Source organism: Pinus tabuliformis, chromosome 6, assembly GCF_031772625.1.
Source record: "Pinus tabuliformis cultivar Carrire ecotype Pingquan chromosome 6, CPIR1, whole genome shotgun sequence".
NCBI lineage: Eukaryota > Viridiplantae > Streptophyta > Pinopsida > Pinales > Pinaceae > Pinus > Pinus tabuliformis.
The window spans coordinates 128,044,229-128,056,183 of NC_142292.1; the positions used below are offsets into that span (position 1 = coordinate 128,044,229).

General features: G+C 37.8%; 1 protein-coding gene across 1 annotated transcript; it reads right to left on the minus strand.

The window, feature by feature from the left end:
• Window positions 1-3,400: 3,400 nt before the first annotated feature.
• Window positions 3,401-3,945, minus strand: LOC149257687 (putative methyltransferase PMT24). The gene has a single exon (XM_089370047.1). The coding sequence runs from the start codon at window positions 3,865-3,867 to the stop codon at window positions 3,406-3,408; it is 462 nt and encodes a 153-aa protein (XP_089226173.1). The 5' UTR covers window positions 3,868-3,945; the 3' UTR covers window positions 3,401-3,405.
• Window positions 3,946-11,955: the final 8,010 nt, after the last annotated feature.

Genomic DNA, 11,955 nt, shown 5'->3' on the forward strand with positions numbered 1-11,955 from the left:
CAACAACCTGGAGCTAATCTAGGAACTGAATTTCTATTGTTGTCATCAGCTGAGATTTTTCCTATTTTGCTCCAAAACAGAAAATCTCAACAGTAAATGTAATAATGTTTATGTGCATGAGTAATTAATATTTATATTGCATTGAGCGGTTGTCTAAAGCAATAGATGTATTAGATAAGAAATGATTAGAGATATTTTACAATTTTAATTTTGATATGTTTTGTTTTTTGGGCAGGAGTACGGACTAGAAGATTCTTTGTATTAATTAGGGAAGAAAATTATATATAGTGTAATTTTTTAAAGTCTATAAATTATTATTTATTTTAAAATGATTATAGGTTTTGGTTTATATTAGTAAATATATTAATTAATAGTAAATTATCAAATATTGACAATAATAGTAATTGCAACAAGAATATATTTTTTGTAAGGAGTTTTCATATGATAGTTTGATATGAATTGCAAATTTTTATTAAGGAAAACCTCTAATAGAGCAATTAACAAACATCGATCATCTAAATCCATGTCTTCTGGGAGGTCTTGAGTCTCATCCTCTTCCATTATTGAGCTAGTTGGCTCCTTTGGCAAGGAATTTCATTGATTACCTTTTGGATTCTTTTTCTTGAGCTTCGTTGGAGGTGGAAAAGAATTGGGAGTACTTCCAGCAGTTGACTTGGGGATTGATTGATTATCTTCTTGCATTGAAGTCTCGTTTAGAGAGGAGAGAGACACGAACCTCTTTCCAGATATGGGGTTCGAACTAGAATATTTTTCTCCATGAGGTCTCAAATCCCTTTTCTTTTGGGGTATTTTTTTCAAAACCCTCTTTCTCTTTATGAGTTGATTGATCTATTGGTAACTCTTTTACAATTAGAGGGAAATCTCTAAAAAGATGTCCATATTCATGACAATGTTTGCATCTAAAAGTGACATTTTCATAATCCAATGTCTTTTTCCAAAGATTATCCTAATAATAAATGTCTATTGAAGTTTGAAGAGGCTACAAAATATTCATATAGACATGAATACTTGCATAGGTTACATATCTCCTTCTCATAGTTGTCTCAAATCCTTGACAAAGCTACCAATGACATTTCCCATGCCTTAAAGGATTTCTTCCACCTAATATTCCTTTAGAAGAGAAAAGAGCCAAATCCATACTTGGAGCAAGGAAGTCTTCCTTTTGAGGATTTTATCACTCTTTCCAAAATTGCATGAACAACCCAACATTATTAAAAAAAGTAAGACCCTCATTTAAAAACCCTCATTCTATCCTCCAAGTTGGAAAAAAATATTGTGAAGAACCATTTTGCTCCTAGCTCCAAATCTATTTGTCCCTTGAAGTTCCATTTGTTATGGATCCAACCAATTAGGGACTTTTTAGAGGTCCATAATCTAATGAACTTGTAGATCAGAGCATGATCCTACATATATTGGACATATTCTACAATCTCGCTGGATCTGAGCTCATAATATGGATCTTGCATTGCATTTAGTAGGAAACACCCTTAAATTTAATTTTGTCGAAATGCTCCAAGCAGTGGTTTCTTTGAGTGACCAAATTTTCATTTCCCCCAACAGGATTTTGAAGGAATGTGAATGATTAAGAGTTTGGGAGGGATTGTCTCCAACATTCCTACAAACTCCTGAGAAAATTTGACTAACGGAGATGGTCGATTCCCCCTCGTCCTCCCCCGTGCGTAAATAGCCATGAATATTTATGCAGAAAAAAACACTAGGAAAGAGTAATACTCCTCGAATGTAAGTTGAATTTCAGAACCTTGATCTTATTAAAAACTTGCTTGAGCCTCTTTTTAATGAAAAGTCGTGTAAATTTTTTTAGGTAATCTTATGATTCATGATTATTTTAAAAAACGATAAAAATAGTTCTATATTTATTATGATTCATAATTATTTTTTTTAATATATAAAATTAGTTTTCAATTTATTATGGTTTAGCTATAAATTTATTACCCACTTAGATCCAACTTAAATCTATATGTACTACGCTAAGATGGATCAAGGTTGGAGTTCATATCAATCTAAACTGGTACTCTTGCATTCCATAATGGATTTCATCACGCCTTTAAATAGGCTTCATCATAAGAAATAGCACGGAAAAATACCATGGGCTATGCAACCACCATTGGTAAATCCTTCAAATGCCTATCTGAAACTTATCTTAACTAGTCTGTTATCTCAAAATCAAGCCCTGGAAGGCTGCAACCCAGGAAGATTTCAAGTAACTATTTCACACCAATCTTTTGACTAAGGCTTAGCCTCCTTAGCCTGAGAGGGCTCTCTCAAAGGATTATTGATTTTGACTATTAGTAAGATGGCTAACTCTTGTGAATAACATTGACAAATAATGAAGGCTGGACAAACATTACATAAGTTTCCATTGGGCCTATGGAGTCAAACATACTACAGCAAACAATGATGATGCCTTACAAAGAAATCAGGGCACTTAGCATTTGGGTGTTCAGAAAACCACTTATATAAAACCACAGTTTACAAAGGCATACAGGAAGTCAGAGCATGATCAATGAATTCTGAGTGATTATGCATTTGTACAACTGTAAAAGAACACTAAAGAAAATATACCATCACACATTCTGAACAAGTAAATCCCTTATGAATCCTGAGAAGTAAAACAGTCATTTATATTACTGAACTCTGTTTTTTACATAAGCCAAAACAGTCCTCTGTTTGTAAAATATCCAACCCTCATTACATCACTGTCTTAGCTATATATAGAATTCTTATTCTACCTAATTCGAGATTCCTCCTCCAGCATGAGGGGAATTCGATAACTACTTTTGATGACACCTATCTGCTATGCAACTAACTATTAAATACAATAAGTGCTAACTAGAGTTCTAAAGAGTTCTAATTTGACTATGACTCTAACTCTATCTTCCATGCTTAATGATTTCTCCTTGTTCTTTGACACCTGATCTTCTTTAGATTAGGCTGAGCTGGATGTTAAATACGCCATATTGACCTTGAACGCTGAATCCTTTACTGCTCCGTAGTATTAGGAGATGTCTCCTGCTTCTCGCCTTCTGTTTTCATTAATTTGCTCAAATATATAACAGCATGTTTCTTAGTCTTTAATAATCCAAGGTATGGAACGCTGCCATGTTTCTGATGTGTTGTAGGCTGTATTGATGGACAGGTGTCTCTCTTTCAAAATTCCCACTCATATTATCAAAATAGCTGCTCTGCCTTTAAAATCATCACCTACAGTAGTTTCGTAGCGCGCTACGAAACTGCTGAACTTTTTGAAACAGCTTGCTTTTCTAGAAGAAATTCAGGCTCTAACATACATTAGTGCAGGTTCCGCATTGATCTGAACCATTTATACACATGAATGTTGCTGCCAGTGACAATGAATGAAAGCATTCAAGCTACTTGCTGTGGTCGCCACATGGTTTTCTGTATACAGAGGATCCCTTCCTTGTCTTGAGAGTATGTCATTCGGATTTGCCACTGTAGTGACTTTATCATGTTTTCCAATTCATTCAATGTCTCCACCGTGTCACGAAAGATGATTGAACCCCCTGGCCTTAAAATGCGATCAACCTCTGCCTTTACAGAAACTAGGCTACATCTTTTCTTCGGCTTAGAAAACAAGCGATTGGCATGCAAAAGATCGTATGTTCTGGGGTAAGTACTGAATGACTCACACCAGTCATGATATATACCAAACAGACCACGCTCATAGGTAACTGGAAGCGTGTTTGGAGTATCAATTGGCACAACATTCATAACCCAAACTGGCTGTGATACTAGAGCCGCTGCAAATCCTCCATAAACTGCTTTCATGTCCATAACATTCCGAACAACAGACCAATCAATTCCCATTCCCACAAGGTATGACTTGCTTACAACCCTTTTCCAATGCTCTGTATCTGAGATGAAAGAATCATGCACATCCTCGAAAGATATTTATCTGATCCGGTTTCCTTGAATTGAATTCATTGAATATTTGGCAAAAGACAAAGGCATTAAAAATTACGGTGTTTCTCACTTTGGTTGCACGGGCTGTCTTATCATTTACAGTGAGTTGAAACTGAATGAATTTCTGAATGTTTGCATAAACTGAACGACCCCACCGAACTACCTTCAATGATAGCATACCGTTCTGTGGCTTCGTCTGGCATCTTAAGGCCTTTGCACAGAACTTCACACAAAATATGCAGAGGTTTTATTAAGCTCGATTCAACTCTGTGCTAGTGATACGAACATAATCCATGACTGATATTTGACCAGAGTTCACCATTGCATCTCCTCAATAAGTCAAGCATAAACTGCGGGTATCCAGGAATTAGTCCTCGGCCTTCATTCAATAAGATATATCTGTTGAGAGCTGGATCCGTCGATATCACCGTCGGGCATCCTCAATTTAAAGTGCCACGTGTTGCTCAATTTAAAGTGCCGCGTGTTCATTACCCTGCTCTGATGCATGCCATGTGTGCACGTTGATGTCGTTCAACATCACTGCAGAAACTTGACTTTCCTACGCATATATCATATTCCCCAAATCAAGAATCCATGCAGCCTTACTCTGTTCAACATCAAAATCTAGTATATGAACCTTCTGCTCATCCTTGAAGGCTTCACAAATTTCACCATTGGCCACCATGCAACCAAATTTGAAATATGGGCAAACTTCAAATAACATTTGCATATTAGCTTTGTATATTCCGTTTCCTGAAGATTCTATTCATGCAGCAAGACCCTCCACCATGTAAGCTGCAAGTCTTTCCATTGGGTCTCCTTGAATTGAGAATATCTCTCTCAATTTTGTGATTATATGTGATGCCATTTCTTCTTTACCTTCAGATATTGCAGTTGCACATTGAACTAACAGCTGTTTGGAAGAGCTCCCTGTATGAACATTATCTTGCCGGTGACCAGTTTATGCATATGCTTCTTGTTGCAAAGAATTAGTTTGTGAAACAGAACATGAATCAGAGATATTTGCAACACTGGGATAACCAATGCTTCCATTAGAATAATCCTTCAAGGTTGTGCTCTCCATCGGAGAATGCATAGGGGAATCCTCATACAGGAGGTTTTCTTATTGTGTCTGCCCATTCCCTGTCAATATATGTGCTTTGAGCGGGGCTAATGATACTTGCTTCATCAATATCACTAAAAAGTTCTCTCTCCAACTCTTGCAGCCATTGCCTGATGTATGTTCCCCTGTGAGATTCTCACTAGATGCGGATTTCTGAAGGGAAGCAGAACTCTGTACAATAGGCATGCTAGGATATTGACCTCCACTGGATACCAGAACTTCGGCCAATGTAGCGGGATTATAGGAAAAACCTTGAGAATGAAACACAACAGTATTATTTGTATATTGATGATAAGATTCAGCACTGTGACATGAGTCAGATATTCCCACAGAACCCATAGGAGACAAAGGTGATATGAGTGAGCTATGGTTTCGGACAAATCCCCAATTTCGTAGCGCAGCCAGTGCAAAATATGAATTATGCGCTACGAAATCACCTAAAAGATGTTGCGCTGCAAAACTGATAAAGGGATCTATGCGCTGCCGAAACACTTTGTCCTTAAGCTAGTCTGAGCAATTTTGGCAACAGAATTTTCAGTGATAACATAGTCTATGACCTAAGCATTTAATTTTAAACAATTTTTCCGAATCAACATACCATTACATAAGGATTTACAACATCACTACCATATTAAGTTGTAAAGTGACACAATGAAGTTAATTACTTTTAATTACTATTTGTTAATTCAACTTAATTTATTATAATTATTTAAGAAAAATATATTATTAATGTGTATAAAGATAAAATTTTAATTTTGAGAAAAATATTAAATTAAATATGTTATTATACTTGTGGGGGACATTGTATAATGCATTCAATTTTTCCTTTAGCTGGGTATTAGTTTGTTTTTGACCAAAAATTTATGACGCTTATCCATAGTTTAACATTATAAATTCAATTTTTATTATTTTATTATTATTATTGAAATTTATTTATTTGTAAGATGTTTGGTTTAGGTCTTATTATGGGTTGTTTAGTAACTTTAATTTCTATTAGTTACTAAATTTTTGTTTTTAGTTTTATTTCCTTTTTATTTAACTTTTTTATTTTTATTTTTCTATTATTTCTATTTTCATGGATTATATTTTTTTCACAATATTTTCAATTTAAGGTGACTTATTATACCTGCCAGCATGGTATAACGCATTTAGATTTTCCTTTGACTGGGTATTAGTTTGTTTTTAACCAGAAATTTATGATGTTTATCCATAGTTTAACATTAGGAATTAATTTTTTATTATTATTGAAATTTATTTATTTGTAAGGTGATTGGTTGAGGTCTTATTATGTGTTGTTTAATAACTTCCATTTCTATTAATTACTTATTTTTGGTTTTTAGTTTTATTTCTTTTTTTTTAATTTTTTAATTTTTTCTCTTTTTCTATTATTTCTTTTTTCCTGTAGAAAAAGTCGTAATTTTCATTATAGGAGAAAATTACATTTTGTATATGCAGAGCATTACTTGAGTGAGGCATTACCTGTTCAAAAATGGAAAAACTTTTCTACATTCCTCCACACAGGGAGTATATGAGAATAAAAATAACAAAAAAATGGGTATGTAAACCCCAACAAACCTGCAGAAACAGGAGCCCAAAGAAAAACCCATACCCATTACAAGAAAACAGTAAGGAAAGCAATGGTGTAGCCCCAAGAGAGAGGCGGCAGACCAGCCGTTCAGCTCAGACCCGACACCAAACCACCACCAGCGAAGGATAAACTCCTGAGGAGAGAAATCGAGACAGGAAGCTCTAAATCTGGCAGCCCGGACAAGAAAGAGAGGCACAAAATGGGGAAGAAAGCAGCCAAGGTAGCCACTCCTCCCCCGCCCCCTCAAAACTCTCCTCCTGAAACAGATGAACCAGAAGTAAAAACAGCTGCCCCATACTTCCACACCAGCCTTCAGAAACCCCAGCACACCCAGTCATGTTGCAGCAGTGCGAAACAAAAAACGCAGAGACGGTCAGGGTCTCCACATCCATGTTCCCTCAATGCTCCAAAACAGCAGAGGAAAGGCCAGCGCGCGTCCAACAAGAACCGTCTGCTGCAGCGAGAAACCCATCTAGTCTCGGCTAGAGAAGCAGAGGCGAAAACAAGGGCAGAGGCGGCTAGGGTTCAACCTCCTCACCCCCGCGCAGTAGAAGAAACCCTAGAAACCAGTGGAAATTTTTTTACGCCGCCTCTTCGTTGTTCTTCGCTCCGTCTTCCTCCTCCTCATCCTTTTTCTTTTATTTCTATTTTCATGAATTATAATTTTTTCTCAATACTTTTCAACTTAAGGTGACTTTTTTATTTTCCATGGAAAAATCATAATTTTCATTAAATTAGAAAATTACATGCTGAAGATGCTTGATATCATATGAATTATCAATGGTCTGGCCACTATCTGTGCTGTTTTGTCTCAAAAAATGTGTCAATCCCATCAAAGGGAGATAACTATAAATATTTACATATGAAAAGTTTAGTAATATATAGACATAAGTATATGTTATAATTCAGATATTTACATCAAAATTGTGCCAAAAAAAAACTCATAAATCAGGGCTCCTAACACTGTCAATATTGCTCATCCATGAATGGGAAATGGTAGTAGCTGTAAGTGTCCAAATCCTGTTGTTCTTGGATCAACCAGACCTCCCTTGGATGGTGCGAGACCTCCTTGGATATCATGTCAGAAACATGGTTGCGCTCCCTATATATATGATGACAATAAATAGTGTCAAAATGTGTTCTCAGTCTCAATGCATCATCCAGTACGTTACGGAGTGTGTGTGTGTGACAAATAGTTTGTTGGTTAAACCATTTAATAATGATTTACGAGTCACCAAATATCTGCAATTTGCTACATCCTTTGACAAGAGAAAAGTATAGTAAATGGCGGAGGGATATTAATTCTACAAAGTTATTTGTCCCTCCCCCCAATCCCATTTGAATTTTGAAAATGCGGAAGTGTGTGATATGAAGGAGTATGCCTCCTCCACAACCATGTTGTTGTGCCCAACCATCAAAATAAGCCCAAGGGGTGTCATAATCTATGTTTTCTACAAAGATGTTGCGAGCAGGTGGTTCTCGGGTTTCCTTCGGTAAGCAATGGTATGTTATGATGAGGTGAGCAATGGCATGAGCCCAACATGGTGCAATATCTGTGAATATTTTCTTGTTTCGTTGTAGCCAGATAAACCAACTGACCATAATAGGCAGGTTTTGACATCTGTGGGTGTGAGCATTTGACCACCACCGGTGCCATGCCACCCGAATATCCAGACCCTGCCAATTGTTCTGTATCTGAAGTTGTGCAGTGACCTCGGACTGGATGGAAATAGTGGTACTGTAATTTAGGAATAGATGATCACATGTTTCCAATTCCTCTTTGCATAAAACGCACCATGATGGGCCATGAAAGGTTTGTTTTTGTAAATTGTCAGTAGTAGGAATCTTATTCCGGAGGATGCACCACATAAATAGCTTTTCTCGGGGTGCGGCCTTCAACATCCATGGTACAGACCACCACCATTCCAAAGGGAAGGGTCTGTGATCTGTAGTAATATGGAGGTATCTGTATTTGGGAGAGTATTTCCCATTTGGTGAGTATGACCAGTTTAGTTCATCATCCCTCTAAGTTACCCAAACATGTGATTCCTTCAATGCTATAATATAGTTATGCCAATTGTCTAGCCAATGTGGGGAATGCAATGTGTATTAGAATTTTTGCATGCCTGTCGGAACATATCAGTGTGCTTTGGGTCTACGATTTGTGCCAAATTGATGTAGCCTGTATCTGAAATATGTTGTATCAACCCCTTTGGTAATAGGTGAGCATTCCCACATCCTATCCAAGGGTCCATTCATATCTTGAATGAACTTCCGTTGTCGATATTCTAGGTCAATCCATCCCTGACATAGTCCAATGTATTGAGGACCACCCTCCAAACTATTGATATGTTGGTCCTGTCCCATGTAGGAAGCCTGATCTAGTCAAGTAGTTGTAGGGGAGAGATGTATTTCTGATAAATAACATCTACCCAAAGATTCTTTGATTATAGAACATTCCATCCCATCTTTTCTGCCAAAGAAAATGCAAAGGAATCTAGATTTTTCAATCCCCATCCCCCCCATTTCTTAGGAATTGCGATTTTATCCCAGCTAGCCCAGGCAAATATGTGACCTTCTTGTTTTCCCCTCCAGAGAAATCTACAACATAGTTGTTGTATTCTTCTAATAATACCCTTCGGGATCCAGGCCAATGACATCCAGTAAACCGGGGTGGCCTCCAGGACTGATTTGATGAGTATCAATCTCCCCACCCTCGACAACCACCTGTGATGCCATATATTTAATCTTCTTTCAATTTTGGCCACCAACCATACCCAGTCTGCAATCCATTAGTTGGATGGTTTTAACCTATAGCCTAGAGATTTGATTCCCTCCTCAATATGTAAAGTGATAAATGGGAAGTATTGTAGTGCTATATGAATCTCATATGGATTACAACCAAAGGCTGATAGAGTGGATTAATTGTTGTTGCATTGCATACCAGTAGCGTAACAAAATAATCGAAAGGTGACTGCAAAAGCAGTGGAATCCCCCAATGTTCCATTCAGAAATATGAGAATGTCATCCATGAATAGTAAGTGGGTGAGAGTGCAATTGTTTATGATTTTGATACCCATCTATCTGCCTTGCAATCGATCTGCCGAGATGAGTTTACTCAGGCCTTCCATGATTAATAGAAATAGAAGGGTAGAGAGGGGGCATCCTTGTCTCAGACCTCTTTCTGCATGGAAAAAGGATGATGTTGATCCATTGATCAACACACTATAGGATACATTGGATATGCAACACATAATCCATTGTATGAATGCTAGAGGAAATCCAAGATGGGTCAATAGCATTTGAATATAGAGCCAACTAGTTCGGTCAAAGGCTTTTACCAAGTCAATCTTGAGAATCATGCCTTTGAGGTTCTTGGATTTGATGGAATGGAGGGCTTCTTGTACTATTCCCACTGCTTCATGAATTTGACGATGATCAAGGAATGCAAATTTCTCTGATGAAATATGTTCAGATAATATGGGCTTAAGGCGATTTGCAATAATCTTGTATATACAATTGCAAAGGGATACGGGTCTATAATCATCGAAGGTTTGAGGATCATCAATCTTGGCTATAAGAGAAATAAATGTAGAGTTGAAAGCGGCATACATTTGTCCACTAGTCTGGAACTCTTCAACGATCTAGAGGAGCTTGTGCCCAATAATGTCAAAAAAGGCTATGTAGAATTCAATCGACCATCCATCTGGTCCAGGGCTCTTGTCCCTCTTGAACCACTTTATAGTGGCCTCTAATTCCCCCATGGTTACTGGAGTGAGTAATCCATCTCCTGTATCTTGGTCCACAAATCTAGGGAAGTGTCTTGCGACCCTGATGATCTCAGCAAGGTTAGCCTCCAGAGGAGCTCTGAATAATCTTCCAAATGAGTAATACCAAGGTTGGCCAATTGACGAAAGGTCTTAGTATGAGTGCCATCATCATCCGCAAGTTTCCAGATGGTGTTGATAGCCAGTCGTTGTTCTCATCCCCCTCCTTTAACTAGGTAGCCCTGCTACGGAGTCGCCCTGTTTCCTCCCGATCTTTCAAGATCCTATTCCACTCAATCTAAAGTCTGACAAATCTTTCTTTAGCATCAACAGAAACAAAACCTTAACTTTCTTCACCACCCACGAGTTTAATTTGCAATTCCATGTCCCTCAGGATCTACTTATCTTTTATCCTCTTTCCCTTTGCCCAATCAATTGATTTCTGTTTCAGGGCTAGCATTTTATATGAAAAATCAGCAGAAGCCGATTGTCCTTGTTGTGCAATACAAGTCTTACAATTCTTAGTGACCATCTCTATATAACTATCATCTTTAAGCTAAGTAGAATTAAACTTAAATGGTGCCTTGGGAATAGGATCTCCACTTGCAATCTCAAGGTAGATGGGCATATGATCTGACAATCCCCCTAATCCCACCCATTAGCAATATAGGGGCAATTGTTCCAATAAGGTCTCCTTAACCAGAAAAAAATCCAATCTTCTAGCTAGTGCAACATCACCAGTCCTTCGATTTCGCCAGGTGAGTTTTAGGGGGTACATAGGTATATCAATCAAATGATGATCCTCCAATAGAGTATGGATCCCATTTGATAGAGACTCAATCTGAGCAATCATTCCCCAGGATTCAGCATATCCGAGGGAGAAATTAAGATCCACCCAATTATAATGTTCTCTTCTAGAAAGTAGTCATAATTTATTAACTTCTGCCAGAATGTAATCCTGTTTATAAAAGGCCCATAGACATTTATAATCCTCAGCTCCCTTCCAACTTCTGTTGAGTATATATCAGCACCTATGAACCCTTCCCCTCCCCAGGAGTTCAGTAATCTTATGGACCTGGGATCATGTCCCAATATCAAACCACCATAATGCCCACGTGCATCCAGTGCAATGAAATTCCATCTAGGAGAGATGGCCTTGAGGATGGGAATAATTTGTGAGCCAGCCACAAGTGTCTCATGAAGAAATATAATGTATACCAGTTCCAATTCCATCATCCGACGGAAGGCTAATTTCTTAACATGGCCAGCCAATGCCCGACAGTTTTACGGGATCCACTTCATGGGGGACCAGGGGGAGGGAGGTCAATGCTCTAAGGACTTTGTCAATGGGTTGTTTCTGACCTAGTGCCACATCCATTCCAGCCTGGAAAATGGCTTTGGATATGTTGGATTGTCTACCCCTAGAAGACTTGGATTGTGGAGGCAAGGAGGTAATACCAATTCCACTACCGTCCCTCGGGGTTAAACGGGTCAAAGACCTAAGATTATAATTA